Source organism: Ursus americanus, chromosome 21 (genome assembly GCF_024610735.1).
Source record: "Ursus americanus isolate L20-20 chromosome 21, mUrsAme1.1.p, whole genome shotgun sequence".
Lineage (NCBI taxonomy): Eukaryota > Metazoa > Chordata > Mammalia > Carnivora > Ursidae > Ursus > Ursus americanus.
The window spans coordinates 48,884,898-48,904,988 of NC_142147.1; the positions used below are offsets into that span (position 1 = coordinate 48,884,898).

Consider the following 20,091-nt stretch of genomic DNA (forward strand, 5'->3'; position numbering starts at 1 on the left):
CGTTTCTAGAATTTCGTCACGTTATATAAATGCAATCACATGACATGTAACTTGGGAGATAAAAGTGTACAAGTCAGTGGCTTTTGATATATACAGAGTGTGCAACCATCAATTTTGGGGGTGATGAAATCGTTCTGAAAGAAAGTCCGCACCCCTTAGCCATCACTCCCCAATCTCTCCATCCTTCCCAGGCCCTGGCAACCGCTACTCTACTTTCTGTCTTTATATTTTTGCTTCTCCTGCAGTTTTTGTACAAATGGAGTCGTACACTCTGTGGCTTCCGTGTCGGGCTTCTTTGACTCGGCGAAACATTTTCAAGGCTCGGCCACGCTGTGAGCACGGATGACGGCTCCACTCCTTCTTATGGCTGAAGACCATTCCACTGTGTGGCTGGACCACATTTCGTTTATCTGTTCATCTGCGGACTGGATCCGTTCTAAGTGCCTGACCCGTATCAACTCATGCAAACCTCCCAACAGCTTTCTGAAGTAGGGACTGTTGTTAGCGCCCCCATTTGACAGATGAATAAACTGAGATCCTCTCTGGAGGCTGCACGGCGTGGGGGGAGCGGGGAAGCTAGATTCCAAACCAGGGCCGTTTGGCTTCAGTGGTCACGACTCTAAGAAATCCCGCAGAGCGGGTCAGCCCTGAGGAGGTCGCGGTGTCACCTCCAGAGGTCGACAAGGCTGTGATTTTATGACTTTTAGTGTGTGAAGATCCGGCAATTCTAAAGCTGCTGGGATACCAAGGGACATGCAGCTGCACGGTGTGACACCTGGGATTTGCTTCAAAATAAATGCAGGTGTGTGCACGGGGTGGGGCACGAGGGCAGGGCGAGCCAACAAGCTGATAAGGAAAAACAAGCAAGAACACCTGGAATGAGGATGTTCAGTCTTTTGGCTCAGCCTCTGACACCCGCTCGCCTCGCCTCGCCGGCAGCTAAACATAAAAGGATGGCCCTGACCCCAGGCAGGCTCTGATCCCCGATCTGCCACTTCCTGGCAGTGTGCCCCGCCTAAGCGACTTCATCTTTGTGAGTCTCATGGCCCTCACCTGCCCCAAGGGGAGACAATCCGGACCCCGCCGGAGAACCTGCACGGCCAGGGCTGAGTACAGAGCCTGCCCGGCAGCGAGAACTCAATAGACAGGAGCTGGATGGCTTTCGAAGGTGACGTTCTCCCTCTGCGCCTCAGTCTCCTCATCTGTAAAATGGGAGAGAAAGAGTCCCTACCTTTTAGAGCTGTGGAGAGGATTCATTTGTGCATTCGTGGAATATTTCTTGAGCAACTACTCTGTAGACATGGGAATACAGCAGTGACCAAGGCAGCTCTCCTTGCCCTATGGAGCTGACACTCTAGTCTCAAGGGACACACACACACACACACACACACACACACACACATATACACACACACACACACACACACACACACACACACACAATGTCTCATTGGGTGATAAATAAATGCACTGGAAAGAAATCAAGAAATAAAACATGTTATGAGACAGGTGGTGATATGGTATATGAAGAGAAGGATAACTATCTTTTTTTTTTTTTTAAAGTAGGCTTCATGCCCAATGTATGGCTTGAACTCACAACCCCGAGATCAAGAGTTGCATGCTCTACTAACTGAGCCAGCCAGGCGACCCAAGGACAACTATTTTCTATGGTGAGGTCAAGACGCCCCGACTGAGAACGTGACATCCGAGCAGAGACCTGAAAGAGGTAAGAGAATGAGCCACGCAAATATCTGGGGGAAGAGTGTCCCAGGCAGGCAGGACAAGTGCAAAGGCCCTGGGGCAGGACGGTGCCTCATCGGGTCAAGGAACAGCAAAGAGGCCAGTGTGCATGGAACAGAGTGAGCAGGGGAGAGAGGGTGGAGGGGGGAAGAAAGAGAGGGGACAGGGGTGTCGTGAGTCCACAGGAGGGATCCAAAGAGGGAAAAGACATTGCGCGCTTACTGTGAATGGATTCTGCTGCCACGTGAGGAACTTTCTGTTGGGGACTAGGGCAGGGCAGCAGCAGCAAGAAAGTACTCGCAATGGCTAAGGGGGGGAGATGATGGTGCTGGAACCGGGGTGGTAGCTGTGGGGGTCAGACTTTGGATACATTCCGAAAGTCAAGCCAACAGGATTTCCTGCTGCCTGGGATGTGGGACGCGAGAAGCCGAGATAAGTCATGAATCCCTTCGAAGTTTCCAGCTTGCATGCCTGGAAGGATGGTGGTTTCTATGCTGCTCAAGGAAACAGGCTACTGGAAGCACTTAGATTCTAGCTGGATGCCGGAAGTGGCTGGCCTGTGCTCTGCCAGTTACAGAGACGTCGTCGGCCAAGTGCAGGTATCACAGGGAAGGAAAGGCAAGGCTGACCCACTCTGGCTAACCTTGACAAGACTCAGGCAGGTGTTGGGCACAGAGTCAGCCTTGCTTCCACCCCACGTTTTCCCTCTGGGCTGGGCCAGCCTCTCCGGGAGGTCAGAAGGAATTTCTTAGGTCAGAAGGAATTTCTCCCATCTTTACCTTGAACTCATTCTCAACCAGGTTAATGAAGCTCCCACCCCCTTCTGCTGGGCCTGTCTTCGCTCACATGGCTAATAACTACAGACAGGCCACCTCTCAGATATTCCCTGTATGGTGCGAGGCAGAGATGTCCCACCCCATGTGCACAACCTGCCTCCTTTCCCCATCTTCGGGACTTCTGGAGCCATTTTCCCCTCCCTCTTCTGCCCACTGTTTTCATTCAGTTGTCTCATTCTTATTGATTGGTAAGAGTTCTTTACATATTATGGACACGAATCCCTCTGTCAGTTACCTGTGTTGCAAATACCTTCTCACAGCTCGTGGCTCCTCTTTTCATTTTGTTTATAGTGTCTTCTGATGGCCAGAGGTTTTACTTCCAATGCAGTCTTTTCTAGATAGCCCCATGTGGATAACCCACATCCTTCCCCCTTGATCCGAAAGGCAGCTACTTCTCTGTCTCCTATGAAATCTCCATGAACGTATGGGTCTGTTCTGGGCTGTCTGTTCTTTCCTGTTCATCTGCTTGTCTCATCTTCCACAGATACCATGGTGGGTATCTCTTAGTGGGCTGAGGCTGAATAATGACGGACTTGATTTCTGGTTAAGCAAGCCCTTCCGTACGCCTCAAAATGATCTTGCCTTTTCTTGTGGCTTTGTTTTCCCCCATGGTTGAGTTTCCTGGGGCTGTTTTAAGAAAGGCCCACAGAGGGGCGCCTGGGTGGCTCAGTTGGTTAAGCAGCTGACTCTTGGTTTTGGTTCCTGTCATGGTCTCAGGGTCATGAGACGGAACCCACTTTGGGCTCCTCTGCTTGGGACTCTCTCTCCCTCTACCCCTCCCCTCTGCTCTCTCTCAAATAGATAAATAAATAAATACAATCTTGAAGAAAGAGAAGGAGAAGGGGAAGAAGATGATGATCTAGGGGCGTCTGGCTGGCTCAATCAGTAGAGCATGGGACTTTTGATCTCAGGGTCGTGAGTTCAAGCCCCACATTGGACGCAGAGCCTACTTAAAAATAAAGAAATAAATACGGTTTAAAACAAAGAGAAAAATCAGAAGATCTAGCCCTGCTGGGCCCATGTGTCCACGTGGCAACCACCAGCCGAAGTGGAGAAATGGCAGGTGGCTACCCTGGCTTCCCAGCTGTTCCCAGGAATGGGCCACCGCCTCCTGGTGGGCCCGGATTTTCCCCCCAACACACACCCACTTTCCTGTGCCTTCAGCTGTCTCCTTGTCTATTGTGTTATCCCATCTGCATCAAACATGCTGTGACACTGTCCCTTTTCTTTCTTTCTTTTTTTTTTTTTAAAGATTTTATTTATTTACTTATTTATTTGACAGAGACAGAGACAGCCAGTGAGGAGGGAACACAAGCAGGGGGAGTGGGAGAGGAAGAAGCAGGCTCATAGCAGAGGAGCCTGATGTGGGGCTCGATCCCACAACTCCGGGATCACACCCTGAGCTGAAGGCACACGCTTAACCGCTCTGCCACCCAGGCACCCCCTCTTTTTTTTTTTTTTTAAAGTAGGCTCCACGCCCAGCCAACTCGGGGCTCAAACTCATGACCCTGAGGTCAAGACCTGAGCTGACATCAAGAGTGGGATGCTTCACCGACTGGGCCACCCAGGCGCCTGTCCATTTTAAAAACAATCCTCAGCTCCTGATCTCACATCCCCCTCCAGCCCCTGCACTGTTCTCTTTCATAGCTTCCTCCAAGGAGTTTCTAGGGGCTCGTGCCCTCATCCTCTTTCACAGGCTCTCCAGAAACCACTTCTGATGGGTCTGTGGAACAGACTTCACCCTCACCCCTCCACCGGCCCTGCTCTCTTCGCTACTGACCCCACTTTACCAAATCCAGCGGCCAATTCTCTGCTCTTCTCCGATGTGACCACTTGGAAGCCTTTTCTTTTCCTTCCTTTATTTTTTCTTTTTTTTCCTTTTCTTTTTTCCCTTCCCCTCCTCTTCTCTTCCCTCTTCTCTCCTCTCCTCTCCCCTTACCTTCTCTTCTCTTCTTCTCTCTCCTCTTCTCTTCCCTCCTCTTCTCTTCTCTTCCCTTCCCTCCTCTTCCCTTCTCTTCTCTATTTAAAGATTTTATTTTTCAGTAATCTCTACACCCAACATAGGGCTCGAACTCACAACTCCAAGAGCAAGAATCGCATGCTGTCCCTATTGAGCCAGCTGCTCACCCCTCTTTTTTTTCTTTTAAAAATCGGGGTATATTCACATACCCTAAAAGTCACCTTTTTAAGGTGCGCAATTCAGTCATTTTTCATCTATACACGAGATTGTATGACTACCATCACCACCTAGCTCCAGAACATTTCCATCACCCCCCAAAAAGGAAACCCCCTATGCACTGAGCAGTGACTCCTGTCCCCGCCCTCCCAGCCCCTGGCACCACTAGTCTGCTTTCCATCTCTGTGCACCTGCCTATTCTGGACATTTCATATGCATGGGATCCTACGCTATGGGGTCTTCTATGTCTGGCTTCCCTCGCTCAGCGTGTTTTCGGGGTTCACCCATGTAGTAGTGTGTGTCCAGATTTCTTTCTTCTCTAGGGCTGAATAACGTTGCATTGTATGGATACGTGTTTGGTTGTCTGTTCATCAGCTGGCCAACATTTGGGCTTCAAGAGTACCCCTTTTTTTTTTTCCAGGAGCATTTTTTAAAGTCAGATTATTGAGGTAGAATTTGCATACATTAAAATTCATCCTTTTGGGGGTGCCTGGGTGGCTCAGTCGGTTGGGTATCTGCCTTCAGCTCAGGTCATGATCCCAGAGCCCTGGGTCCGGCTCCCTGCTCAGCAGGAAGTCTGCTTCTCCTTGCCCCCCCCCACTCATGCTCTCTCTCTCTCAGATAAATAAATAAAATCTTTTTTTTAAGATTTTATTTATTTATGTGACAGAGAGACAGCCAGCGAGAGAGGGAACACAGCAGGGGGAGTGGGAGAGGAAGAAGCAGGCTCCCAGCGGAGGAGCCCGATGTGGGACTCAATCCCGGAACGCCAGGATCACGCCCTGAGCCGAAGGCAGACGCTTAACGACTGTGCTACCCAGGCGCCCCATAAATAAAATCTTTATTTTTTTATTTTTTATTTTTTTATAATGATTTTTTATTATATTATGTTAGTCACCATACAGTACATCCCCGGTTTCGATGTAAGTAATAAAATCTTTAAACAAACAAACAAACAAACCAAACACCACTACAAATAGCCATGTGAGGGCTTTTCCCCCCATTTGCAACTGCGAGGTAAATTTCATTCATTTATTTATTTTATAACCGCTTTATCGAGATAGAATTCACGTCCTCATTCCATTCACCTATTTACAGCGTACAATTCGATGATTTTTGTATCTTCATAGAGATGTGCGACTACACCACCACTGACTTTAGAACACTTTCCTCACCCCAGAAAGACGCCCTGAACCCTTTAGCGATCAACCCCCAACTTCCGCTCCCTGATCCCTAGTCAAGCGCTTATCTACTTTCTGTCTGTATGGATTGGTCTATTCTGGAAATCTCATATAAATGGAATCCTACAATACATGGTCTAGGACAATACACGGACTAGGTTTTTTTCCCTCGGCATAGTGTTTTCCAGGTTTGGCCATATGATAGCGTGGTTCAGTGCTCCGTTCTTTTTCCATGGCTGAAGAATATTCCCTTGTGTGGCGAGAGCATACCTTATTTTACCTTAGGTACCCATTCCTCAGTGGGTGGGCGCCTGAGTGGTCTCTGCCCTTTGGCTATTAGGAATAAGGCTGCCATGAACATTCACATCCACGGTTTGGTGCGAACATAGATTTTCACATCTCTTGGGCTCCCGTAGAGATCTGGTCCATAAATATTCTTTCTCTTGGGCAAACAAGTAGGCGTGGGATTGCTGAGTCATAAGGTCAGTGTAATGTTTAACTTTGAAGAACCTGGCCGCCTGTTTTCCAGAAAAGCTACACCATTTCGCGTTCCCACCAGCAAAGCATGGAGTTGCCAGCGCTCTGAGGGCTCGCGGGCATTAGGTGTTTCTCAATGGGCCATCCCAGGGCTCGCTTGGGCAGCACACATACTGGAAGTGGAAGGATCCAGAGGTTAGCATGGCCCCCCGCGCAAGGATGACACATTGGGGAGCCATTCTGATCGGGGTGTAGTGATCTGAGCGGCACCCTCCTCATGAGCCCCCTTTTCCCCTTGATTGAATCAGGCTGTGCTGGATGGCTTTCCTTCTTTCTTGCTGGCCGTTCCTTCTCTGTTAAGCTTCAATTTCTCCTTTCCTCCCCCGCCCTCAGTCTGGAAATCGCTTCTCTCTCTTCATGCCTACCCCCTTGGTGACCTCAGAGACCTTCTGGCAGTAAATACGGTCAGGGTTCCAGCGATTTTCAAATGTCCATCTCCAGCCTGGACCTCTCTCCTGAGCTCCAGACCCACGCAACCATGGCCACCTCAGTGGAGACCCAAGAGCGCAGACTTGACATATTCTTTCCACTGCCTCTGCGCTCCTGGAAAAGGAGATTCTGGTGGTCGCAGGTGCTCGGGCTGTAATATCGGAGCGTTCCTTGATTTCTCTCCCAGCCTGCATCAGATTGTCAGCAAATCCTGATTCCACCTTCGAAACGTGCCCAGAAGCCGCTCATGCCTCCTTCCTTCCGTTGCCTTGCCCCCCTTGGCCCATGCCAGCGTCCTCTCTCGCCTAGACTCTCATAGTCACCTCCCTGGCTTCTCGGCTCCCACCCTTAACTTCTTGAAATAAGATTTAGCAGCCTACCGTCTCTCCTTGGCTCAGGACATTCTCGTGCCAGGCGTATGGTATGATTCTATTTCTGTGGAATGGCCAGAACAGGCAAATGCACAGAGACAGAAAGAGGCTGGGTGGGTTGGTCGATTTCCTAGAGCTGGAGAAAGGTGACAGGGGGGTTGAGGGGTGATAGCTAAGTGTACTGGTTTCTTTTTGGGGTGACGAAAATATTCTAAAATTGATAGTGGTGACAGTAACACAAGCCCATGAATATACTGAAAACTGCTGAATTGTACATTATAAGAGGGTGAATAGTATGGTATATGAGTTATATCTCAGTAAAGATGTTACCACCCTACCCCCAAACCCCCCAACAAAAACTCCCTCCTGTGGCTCTCATCTCACCCAGAATAAACCCAGTGTCCCCACCACAGAGGGTCTGGCTTGCTGCCATCTGCCTCCCCTCTCCCCCACCGCCCACAATGCCTCTATTTTCTGAACACATCACCTCCACTCTCCCTTTCGCCCACTCTGTTCCTGCCATGCTGGCCTCCTTGCATGTTCTGCCTCAGGGCCTTTGCACCTGCTATTCCCACTGCTTGGAAGAGTCTTCCCCTCAAATCTCCCATGGTTCATTCCTTCGCCCCTTTCACCCTCAGCTCAGGGTCACCTCCCCCAGAGAGGCTTCCCTGACCATCACTGAGAACAGCAGGGCCATCTGCCAGCCTTCTCTGCCCCCTCGCTGTTTCACTTGCCTCCACAGCACGTCTGACTTTGTGACATACCAGCTATTGACTTGCTTAATTTCGCATTGCCCCATCACCCTCAGGAGACCTGTCCTGCTCACTGTGGTACCCCCCCCTCGCAGGGCTAACAGTGACTGGCACACAGCAGGTACCCAAGAAACATTTGTCAGATACACAGAACGCTCCCCGCATCCTCCCCTCTCTGAGCCTCGGGTCTGCGTGTTCAAAGGCCTCCTGACCGCCTTTCCTAGATGACCCGCGGTATCTCAGACTCACTCTAGTGACTGAGGGTGGCGCCCTCCCAAAACATGTCCACGTCCTGGAGCCCGTGCACGTGACCCTATTTGGAAAAAGGCTCTTTGCGGATGTAATTATGTTAAAGGACCTGGAGATGAGATCATGTAGGTCATGCTGGCGGACCCTATGTCCAGTGACAAGTGCAGCAATAAGAGAAAGGAGAGGAGGAGGTACAGGCCCAGAGCAAAGAGCCTGGGAAGATGGAGGCAGAGACTGGGGGGCGGGGGTCTCAGCCAGGGGATGTCAGGAGGGAAGAGGCAAGGAAGGATCCTCCGTTAGAGTGCTGGGCGGGAGCTCGGCCCTGCTGACGCCTTGATTTCAGGCTTCTGGCCCTCAGGACAGTGAGGGGCTCGAGTTCTCATTTCATGCCACCCACTTTGTGACCACGTGTCACAGCAGCTGCAGGAAACTCACACTCGCCACGACCTGATAACCGCAGCACATTCCCGTGACCGGCTCCCACCCCCTCACCCAGCTGCGGATCCGGGCCTCACCCTGGCCCGCCTCCACCCCCCTCACCCCTCCACTGGTGGTCAGTGGCCAATCCCTGTCTGTTCGAGCTATAACCCGTTACAGGAGCAGTGAGGATCGCATACAGTGCTGTAATGGTTGTACCCATAAAGCCATTCACCTCTGCAAGCCCGATTCCCACGTCTAAAATAATCACCAGCAAAGCGAGTGCTTGCTGGCCACTGCTGTAGGCGCGCCCCGTGTCTCTGACGGGCCCTGCACGCAGCAGGCCTACTTAATCTCTGCAGCGCGAACGTGTGCTAATGCCGGGCACGACCCAAACCTTCCCAGCATTAACTTCATCCTCAAGCACCGTCTGCGAGATCAAAACGATTATCAACCCATTTCCAAGAGGAGGAACTGAGGCAAAAGGACAGCCGTCCAGCCTGGGGGTTAAAAATGAGGATTCCGGAGCCACCCGCCGGGGCTGAGAACAAACCTGGCTTCGCCACGCTAGCTACGTGACCTTGGGCAGGTCTTTTCATCTTCCCAAGGCTCAGTGAACTCACCCGGAAAGTGGGGATACTAACAGTCCTTTCCTCGGGATCTTGTTAGCATTAGGGGAGCTAATACTTGGGAACGCTCAGCGCGCTGTTAGGTGTTGGCCGGGAGTGTTATTATTTCGGTAGCAAGGGCTCGGGGTCTAAATCTGTCGCCCCTTCCAGGCTTGGGGCCCCTCTGCGGGCAGTCGCAGGTGCGAACGTTTGTTGACCGGCTCACTGACACACCAATGGCAGGGAGTCCCAGGGCAGCTCCTAGGGCAGATGGGCAAAGACACAGGCCCGGCGGGACCACGGGTTTATTGGGGGCTCCACACACGCACGCACAGCGTCACACGACAACGGCACGGTTACTCGGTACACGCGAGGTGGCCTCCGCCGCAGCTAGGCCCGGAGGCAGTGGGGTGCAGTCTCCTCCCCAGCGGCCCCGGCTGAGCTGGGGCCTTCCTCCTGGACGGAGGAGGGAGGGCTCCGGGCGGCCCCGGCCTGAGGGGGGGCGAGCAGGGGACGAGGGGCCGGGGCGGGGGGGGGGGGGCTGGCGGCCCTCACTCCAGGGACTGCAGCATCAGCAACTGTTTCAGCACCTTCGTCTGGCTGGTCTCTCGGATCTCGCCGGCCAGGAACATCTCGTCCACGACCGTGTAAACCTGAGCGAAGGGACGGCAGGGGGCGACCCCGGCGTGAGGGAAGGGCACCCCCCCCACCGTCCCCCCTGCAACGGTGCGGGTCTGAACGTGGGAAGCCGGGGACTCTGACGCCTGAGAGCCAGGCACCAGCCATCAGCAGAGGTGCTGGGCGGCCCCCCTCCCCTCCCCCCTCTTGCCCTCTCCCCCCTCCCTTTCACCAGGAGCCCACCTTGTAGAAATTGAACACCAGGTCCAGTTCACAGACGTTGTGGAAATACTCGTTTAAGACCTGGGGGAGAAGGCAGAGATGGTGAGAGCCAGGCAGAGGGAGACATTCGGGAAGGGAGCCAAGGTCACCATCGGAAAGAGACGGCGGAAGACCGACGGGGAGGAACTGGGGGGGGGGAGAAGGAAGAGACCCCGTGACGAAGACAGTTAGAGGCAGAAACAAGAACAAGGACGATCACATAGCGACAGAGAAGGATGGCAGAAAAGACAGACCCGACAGAGGCGGAGGGAGAAAGAGGAACCCGCGTGCGGACAGAAGGGCCTCAGCAGAGGGGCGGAGGTGGCAGAGGGGCGGAGGGAGACCGCCGGCCGCGGGGAGGCGGGGAGAGGAGGCGTGGTTCCGGGCACTCCAGGCCCCGCCCCCGGGGCCGCAGTCCCCGCGCGTACACACCTCCACGAAGTTGTGGATGGCCTCCAAGTAGGCCAGGTTGTTGTCGTTCACGTCCACGCAGATGCAGAAGTAGAGGCCGGCGTAGCGTCGGTAAATGATCTTGAAGTTCCGGAACTGCGGGGCAGAGAGGCCGTCAGCAACGGGGCATGCCCAGGACCCAGCCGGCTGGGCAATGCAGAGCCAAGAGAGTCAGTCCTTCACCCCACACGTGGTCCCTGAGGCCCTGCTCTGTCTGGCTCTGTGCTGGGGACACAGGGGTGACTGACACACGCCTGCCCCTCCCCTGCCGGGGCTCCCAGTCCAGTGGAGAGTCATCCTCAGTCATCCCCACAGCAACTGATTCAGGAGGACTTCCTGGAGGAGGGGGCATCCGGACTGAGACCTGGAGGAGGAGCAGGAGTGCTCCAGGCAGAACGAACAGCCTGTGAGAAAAAGCCCACAGCAAGGGGGAGGCTGGAGTGTTCCATGACATCCACACACCCCTTTCTGTGGCTCCCTGGTTGTCGCTCTGGAGAAAGTCGCTCTCCTTAGCCTGGAACTAACTCATGCAATCATTCCACAAACGCCACCTGTAAGGCAGGCTCTGTGCTGGGCAGTGCAGTCACTGCCTGTAACCAGGACAATCCCAGCCTGACTTTGAACCGTAATATAAAATAGAAATATTTCTACACTAACGCACATACGCAACCCAGTAATAAATAGGTATGGACCAAGGACGCAGACTCTAATTTTATTCGCATGAGGAAGAAGATAAAGAGACAGATACAGGGGCACCTGGGTGGCTCAGTTGGTTGGGCATCTGCCTTCAGCTCGGGTCATGATCTCAGGGTCCTGGGATGGAACCCCACATCCGGCTCCTTGCTTAGCCGGGAGCCTGATTCTCCCTCTGCCTGCTGCTCTCCCTGCTTGTGCACGCTCGCTTTCTCTCTGACAAATAAATAAATAAAATCTTAAAAAAAAAAGAGAGAGAGAGAGAGAGAGACAGATACAGATACAAACAGGCACACGGGTTTGCTAAGCGCTGCGTCTTTGCCCCAAATGTGCAAGTCCCAGCGCCCGGTCTGGCCCGTGTGTGTTTTGTCGCCACCTGGTGGCAACTGCAAAAGCCAACATTAGTCCCTGATTTTTACGCCTTTTTTTCCCCAGCTCATTCTTCCGTTAATTTCTATACTTCGAGTACGTTTTCTAACATTACTGTAGTAATTCCTGCATATAATCCACGGATTAGTAAGCACGTATCAGGGTGCAAATGCTACTTTTTTTTTTTTGGTAGGCTCCACACCCAACACCGGGCTTGAACTCATGACCCCGAGATCAAGAGTTGCCCGCTCCACTGATAGAGCCAACCAGGAGACCCTACTTTTTTTTTTTTCTTAACTGATACAGACACATGATCAAATGTTGGAAGGCCCCTCCTCTGGAGGACAGCGTTTAAGACAGGCCGAGTGGGCAGGAAAACCATCTGGAGATGCCACCACCGACTCAAAGCTGGTGTGGCCCTGGCAGGATCTGACACTGAGCGCCACTCTTTTTTACTTGAAATTCTCCCTCTCCCGCTCTCACCCTCCCCACTCATTCCAACACCTTGGTTGTAAATTTGCAGGCTTCTTAGGGACCCGCCCCCCGCCTTCATAGCTTCTCCGGCCACATACTCTCAGATAAGTCTCTTCCTGCAGGCTGCGGCTGGTCACCCGTCTGTACTCCCCCTGCCACTGGGCTCCCGTCCCCAGCCATCACTGCCTGGTCACTGCACTGTGAGCTGGGGCTGTCACCACTGTGTCCCCAGCAGGGCCCTGCACAGGAAGGGTCCACACCCTAATCCCTGGACTCTGAGAACAAGTGACCTCACATGGCAAAGGGGACTGTGCAGGTGTGATTTAAGCTAAGGATCTTGAGATGGGGGGATGCTGGGTTATCCAGATGGGCCCAGAGTAATCACAAGGGTCCCCGAACGGGAAAGAGGAAGGAAGACAAGAGAGTGTGGGTCGGAGAGAGCGATTTCAAGAAGCAGGTTTAGACAAGGAAACCCACTCTCCCAAGAGCCTGCAGAGGGAACCCAGCCCTGCTGACGCGTTCTGGACACCTGACTTCAAGAACTGTTTAAGACAACAAACTGGGTTGTTTTGGGCCACTATGTTCGTAGTAATTTGTTAGCACAGCAATAGGAGAGTAATACAGGCAGTACAGAATGCGTATTAATGAACAAACGAGAGGGAAGAAGGTTTGGGTGGCCTGGGCCTTTCTCACTGGCTACTCAGCCTTTGGTTTTGCTCTCACAAGTCCTCCTCCAGGAAGCCTGCCCTGACCTCAGTCTCATAAGAGAGACATTATTTCTTGTCTCCTCCCCCTGATCGTCTCCACTTTGTTGGGGGAGAGACCAGTTCTCTCTTGTTCCCCACAGCATTCTCTCCTCCAGGAAGCCCTCCCTGACCCTCAGGCTGAGTCAGGGGCCTTCCTCCCAGCCGGCTGCTCCATCCCAGCCCTACCCTCTCAGGGTTGTAGTGATCTGGGGACAGGTCTGTGTTGCTCAAGGGGCCATCTCTGTTCCCACTGAGAGTGGGTGGGCAGATAAATGCACGGATGAACAAATGAATGAGTGAATGGCCTGGGATCAGGAGAAACCTAAGATCTGAGTGTCAGGCCCCCGTGTGACATTCTCACCTGACCAGCCTGCCTCACTGACCCGCTCCCGGTCCCTCAGCACTGGTGCAGGAGGCCACATGGCACTGGCAGCAGGACACCCCAGGGGAGCGGGCATCCACCCCCTCATTCTGTCCTGCACCTGCTCTCACCCCTCCCCACTCCCTGCAAGGCCCCCCATCCCATCCTCCTCCCAGAAACCCTTTTCTCTAGGCTGCCGGGACCCCCCAGTCTCCTGTTTTCCTCTGTCTCCTCACCTCCCACCCCTAGATATGGCTTCTCTTCTCTCCTTTGTTCCTCTCTGTCGATTGTCCCTCCCCTGGTAAGTCCCACAGTTTTCTTGCCCTCTGTGTGCAGAACCTTTCACATCACAGCCTCCTGCCCTCTCTCTGCACTCTGACTCATCACTCCCTCCCAGATTCTCCACTGGGGTGGGAACGGATACCTCAACCTGCTCTTTCCGAGGCCGGCCCACATCCCCCGCTCTGCTCAAAACCCTCCCGAGGCTGCCACCTCGCTCATAAGAGCTCAAGTCCGCCCCAAGGCCCAGGAGGCCCTGTGCCATCTGTCTGTTATCTCTCTGAGCGCATCGGCCCCCCTCCCCCCTCCCTGGCTTACAGCACTTCAGCCATGCAGGCCTTCTTGCTATTCCAGGAACTCCCCAGTATGTTCTCACCTCAGGGCCTTTGCACTTGCTGTTCCCTGGGTCTGGGGTGCTCCCTCTCAGATATCCTCTCCTTCCACTCTTTCACCTCCTTCAGGCCTTGGCTCCAATGTTACCTTTTCCAGACTTCCCACAGAAGTCACTTACACCTGCATTCCAACCCCCCGTGTACACACCCCAGCACCTCCATCTCCCACGGCGGCTGCTTTTTCTCCCTGGCACCTCTCACCACCCGCCAGACGCTGTCTTTACTCTCAGTCTCCCTCCGACCAGAACATCAGCTCTCCCCGGGCAGGGACTCAGGTCTGTTCTGTTCCCGCACCTAGAACAGTGCCTGCCATACAGCAGACCCTCTGAGAAATGTGTGTTGAATTTACAGGACAACCAGCCCGGCAGATGCCACGGGAATTAAAGACGGGGCCTTCTTGATTTAAGGAGACCAAAGAGGGCGGCCTGGCTGGCTAAGGCGGTACAGCATGCGACTCTTGATCTCAGGGTTATGGGTTTGAGCCCCACATTGGGAGTGGAGATTACTTAAAAAGAAAAGCTTAAGAAAAAAGAAAGAAAGAAAGAAAGAAAGAAAGAAAGAAAGAAAGAAAGAAAGAAAGAAAGAAAAAGAAAATTATCACAACGAGGAGTGCCTGGGTGGCCTCAGTGGTTAAGCATCTGCCTTCAGCTCAGGTCATGATCCCAGGGTACTGGGATCGAGCCCCACATGGGGCTCCCTGCTCAATGGGGAGCCTGCTTCTCCCTCTCCCTCTGCTGCTCCCCCGGCTTGCGCTCTCTCGCTCACACTCTCTATCTCTAATAAATAAATAAAATCTTAAAAAAAAAAAGAAAATTATCACAACGAAAAGGAAGGAAGACAGCAAAAGCCTGTTGAGGGAATGAACGTAGGAAGGAAAGCGGGTCTGAGGGGTCCCTGCAGTTAGAGGCTGGGCAGGAGGCTGGCGAGGCCGGTCAAAGGAAAAAGGCGAGAGCGGGAGGCACGGGGGAAGCATCACCTCCACGAAGTTGGTGTGTTTGGCATCTCGGACAGTGACCACGGCGTGCACCTCCTCGATCAACTTCTGCTTCTCGTCGTCATCGAACTGCATGTACCACTTGGCCAGGCGCGTCTTGCCCGCCCGGTTCTGGATGAGGATGAAGCGGATCTGGGGGCAGGAGGGGGAAGAGGAAGTGAGAGCGGCAGGGAGAGCTGGCCAGTGCTGAGTGTCCCACCCCACAGCCCCGCCCATCCCCGCTGGGTAGGTGGCACCCATGCCTTCCCGACTTCCCTCAGAGCCTGGTCAGGCCTGCCAGGCCCCGCATTCCTGCCCCAGGTCCCAACACCCCAGGGGAAAGACGGCTTCCACAGGTCAACTCCCCGGGCAGCTCCAGGGCCCTGAGGCCCAGGCTCCACGACCTCTTGTCTGCTTGACCTTGGGACAAAGGATCCGCCCCCTCAGTTTCCCCACCGGCAAAATAAGTTTCCTTAGAAGATCCATCGGCAGGGTGTCTCGCGGGTTAAATGTTTATAAATTTAATTTCGTAGCTGGCACACAGCAGGCACTCAAGAAATGTTTGAGTTTCAGGGGCACCTGGCTGGCTCAGTCAGAGCAGCGTGCGAGTCTCGATCTCGGGGTCATGAGTTCGAGCCCCACACTGGGTGTAGAGATGACTTAAATAAATAAAAACTTAAAAAAAAAAAAACCTTTGAGTTTTAGACTTCTTTGGTCTGAATCCTGGAGATCCCCCTTTTCCTTCTTTTTACTTACCAATTCTTAAAAGTTCACCCGTTGAAGATGTGTGCAGTTCAATGGGTTTTTCGTATACTCATACAATTGTGCAAAAATCACTAATTCCAGAATATTTTCAGCACCCCAAAGAGAAATTCCCAGCCGTTAGCAGCCACTCCCCCGCCCCCCAGCCCAGCCCAATAATGTTCCTATGTCTACGGATACGCCTGTTCTGGACATTTCATATAAATAGAATCATATAATATGTGGCCTTTTTGTATTTGGTTCCTTTCACTCAGCAATGTTTTCAAAGTTCACCCACGTTGTAGCTTGTCTCTGTTTTCTTTCTTTTTATGGCGGAATTAATGTTCCACTGGATGGATATACCTTGTTTTGTTTATCTAGCCATCAGTTGATGGACGTTTGGGTCATTTCCACTTTTTGGTGATTATAAATAAGGCTGCTATGAACATTCGCAGACAAGCTTTATCATGGCCTATGTTTCCATTTCTCCTGGCTATAGACCCAGGAGGGGAATCGCTGGGTCACATGGTACGGCTATATTTAACTTTTTCAGCCACCGCTAAGTGGTTTCCCAAAGCATCTGCTACTTCTCAAGTGATGTAACTGCTTGATGCCTCAGTTTACCCACCTGGAAAATAGGGCCTCTAAAAGTGTGACGAGATGAAAACAAGATATGAAAAGTACCTGGGACAGTGCCTGGCTCAGATCATGGGCTCTGTGTCAGCTCTGATTATCAGCAGTGAGGGCCAGGAAATTTGTTTTTATGATTCTGAAAAGCCAGGTCAACCCTCCTAGGGTTACTATGAAAACGGAACAACTTAATGCCAGAAGAGCTTAGTGCGGTGCCTATTCCATACTGAGCGCTCAATATAATGAGCTATGAAGACGGAGACGCATTTGTCCAAGTGGCTAAGCACCCAGACTCTAGAGCCTGAGTGGATCCTGGCACTCCTGGCTGTATGCCCATGGGCAAGTCACTTACCCTCTCTGGGCCTCAGTTTCTTCTTCTGTATAATGCACATAATGAGAACATCGCCCTCATAAGACAGTTGCACAGGGAACTAGCAAGTATTAGTTCTTAGTGGTATTAGAATTCACCATCATTTGACTTTAAGAAAACCAAGGCCCGGGGTGCGTGGGTGGCTCAGTTGGTTAATCATCTGCCTTTGGCTCAAGTCATGATCCTGGTGGGGTCCTGGATTGGAGCCAGGCATGGGGCTCCCTGCTCAGCAGGGAGTCTGCTTCCCCCTCTCCCTCTGCCCCTCCCCCCAATCCTGTGCACACGTGCTCTCTCTCTCAAATAAATAAAACCTTTTAAAAAAATAAAAATAAATTGAAAAAAAAAGAAGAAGAAAGAAAACCAAGGCCCAAGTTCACCCAGGTCTTCAGGCCCAGTTCTGTTTGAGAGAGGCATGTGTATACCCATTTTATAGATGAAGAAAGCAAGGTTCAGAGAAAGGAAGTCTCAGAGCCACAAAGCACAGCTGGTAGCCCAAAGGCTTTGCTCTGGACCCCTTTACCCTCTGGGAGCCCCTACCCATTCCTGGGAGTCCACTCTCTTTCCTAAGCCTTATTCTCCTATATTCTATCCCCCCCCCCCAAACAATCAAGCAGGACAGGAACAGGATATTACACTCTCCTTGCAAGAACTCCTTCTGCTGAGCCAGGGAAAACCACTTCCCAGCAGGCCAGGGGTCCCGGGAGGAAGGGAAACAGCATGGGCCTGGCAGGGGCATGAGGAGGGGGGAACCCCACCAGGCAGCCACAACCTAAGGGCAGAGCCAGAGATACATGGGGCCATACAGGGAGGAGAGCCAAAAGGGTTGAGGTAGAGCCCTGACTCTTACCCCCAAATTCCCTTATAACATCTCCTCCTGTTTCTTCTCCCAATTAGAATCTCTCCACCTCTGGGAATCTACCCTGAGAGGTCTCTTCCCTCCCACATCCTTACCCCTCTGATGTCCCCTCTGGATGCCCCCAAACCTTCCCTGTTTCCAAGCCCCCTCCCCTCAAGTTGTTCCCTTTTGACTTCCAATTTCTGGGTTTCAATCCTCTCTCTCAGGCCTCAGAAGGCCTTTTACTTGGGACATCACTCCTCTGATGCCAAGGCCTCCTCCCCTGTTCCAAAGGTCACACGTTGCCTCTCAGGACCCTGTTTGTGGGGGAGACTCCCTCCTTGTTCTGACACCCACCTCCATTCATCTCTTTTTCCAGCTCCCTTCCCAAAGAATCCTTGCTTATGGCCCAAAGACCCACCTGAGGGACTGGAGCCAAATCCAAAGCCCAATCCTTGCTCCAAAAGGTCCAGCCCCATCTCTCAAGATTCCATGCCCCGCTCCCTATCCAAGACGCCTCTTCTTGGAAAGTCCTGTTCCACTGCTCCCCATCCGTTTCAAATATCCACTCCCTACCTCCAAGTCTTCTCCTGCTTTGCAGCACACCTCCCCTAACTCTAAAGCCCCACTCCCTACAGTAGCCTACTTCCCGTCTCCAGTGCCCAGTCTCTTCCCCCTAAGATTCTCTTTCTCATCAACGGTACCCCGCCCGTTTCAACAACCCCCTCTCTGCCTTCAATGTCAGCTTCCGGCTTCTAAAGACCCCTTCTCTCCAATCCCAGTGTCTCCCATTCTCCAACTATCCTGCCACACTCCCCGAGAGCCCTTGAGACGCGCCCTTCTCTTGGGACGCCCCCTCCCCACCTCCAACCCCCCCCCCCCGCCGCCTCCGAGATCCCGCTTCTCGAGTTGCCTCCCCATTTCTACCCCCCACCCTCAGTCATCTCCAATGTCTCCCTCCCGCACAGCCCTCTCCCCTTGGCACCCGGTCTCTAATGTCCCCTGCCTTTCGAGACCCCTGCTGCACTCCCGCGCCCGGAATCACCACCCAGCTGCCCCCTTCCCGGGCCTCCAGTCGGCCCCAATCCTGAGAGCCCGCGCCCGGCCCAAACCATCGCACCGCGGCAGGGGAGGCTTGTCAGTACCCGACCGAGCCTCGAGTACCTGCACGTGGACCCACCCTCCGCCCGGCCCCAACGTGGGCGCGCCCCCGTTACCATGGCGACCCCCGTCCGGACCCCAGCGGCCCCGGTCCCGCGGCTCCTGGGCAGCTCGGGCTCTCGCAGCAGTTGGGGGACCCAGGGCTAGAGCGGACTTCCGGCAGAAGAACTGCCCGCCCTCTGCGCACAGCCCACTGGGAACTGTAGTCTCAAGAATGCGTTCGCTCAGCCCGGCTGCGAGCCTGGGAAAAGGGCCGGTCCCGCTTCCCAACATGCCGCGCGCGACGGTCCTTTTCCCACCACAAGGTACTGAGCCTGAATGCATGCCGGGAGTTGCGGTCGAATGTCTCTTCCGAGGACTACAGTTCAAGACATGCGTGACAGCCAGCAACCGGGAATTGCGTTTTTGGGAAATGTAGTTCTGGTAGCCCTGCGTGTCCCGCCCTCCCCCCTCCCCATCCTCCCAAGGCGAGAAGGGCATGCTGGAAACAGTAGTTTTAAGTAAGAAACTGCGCTGAGGGAGCTTGAAATGTAACTGTTTCCGCGCTCCCCTAGTGCTTTGTTTAAAATATGTGGAGTGTTTTCCTGTGGGAGATGGACAGTGGTTTAAGAGAACGATTTTGAGAGTCAGAACTGTGTACAAATCCTGCCATGACATTTCCTAGCTGGGGGACTTGGGGACAACTTCACCTCTTAATTCTATTTCTTCATCTGTAAACAGGAGTGATCAAGGGGTCGCGTCGGCAGGGTTGTTTTAAAGCTTCGGTAAGTTTCCAAAGTACTTATCACTGTGTTTGACATATAGTAAGTGTCCAATAAATACTAGTTAATATGATGAATGCTCGGGGCGCCTGGGTGGCGCAGTCGTTAAGCGTCTGCCTTTGGCTCAGGGCGTGATCCCAGCGTTCTGGGATCGAGCCCCGCATCAGGCTCCTCCGCTGGGAGCCTGCTTCTTCCTCTCCCACTCCCCCTGCTTGTGTTCCCTCTCTCAATGTCAAATAAATAAATAAAGATCTTTAAACATCAGGTAGTAGGGGTCTTACTTCCTATCCAGAGGGTACAGTTGTCTCCTTTCAGTTACTCAAATAGGCCAAGTGCTTTTTTCCTCACTCAGCGACTTTCCTTTGCGTTTGTGCTTTCCCTAAAGAGCTTTCCCTCATTCATTTTGTGATTGGCCCCTTTTTTCCCTTTACCTTAAACAGCACTTCCACAGACGTGGAGAGAGGATCCTGCATGCAAAGGTCCCCTTCTCCCACCCCCAAAATTCTATAGGTTATTTTGATTTTTTTATAGTGTCACTGGGGAGACCCCATGAGCCCCTGAAGCTCAGGAAACTCCTAGAAGCTTCTGCTTAACTCTCAACTTCATCCTTTAGACACTAACTAATGCATTGCTGGAACAGGACAAATATTTGAGGACCAAATGCTTATGCAGATGAATCAG

At 52.8% G+C, this 20,091-nt stretch overlaps 1 protein-coding gene across 1 annotated transcript; it reads right to left on the reverse strand.

Annotated features, from left to right (window-relative positions):
- Positions 1-9,587: 9,587 nt before the first annotated feature.
- AP2S1 (adaptor related protein complex 2 subunit sigma 1) lies at positions 9,588-18,922 on the reverse strand. The gene is given in 6 exon segments (XM_045772243.2): positions 9,588-9,949; positions 10,158-10,217; positions 10,608-10,721; positions 14,916-15,065; positions 18,706-18,820; positions 18,822-18,922. Coding segments are annotated over 6 exon segments (642 nt in total). The 3' UTR covers positions 9,588-9,847.
- Positions 18,923-20,091: the final 1,169 nt, after the last annotated feature.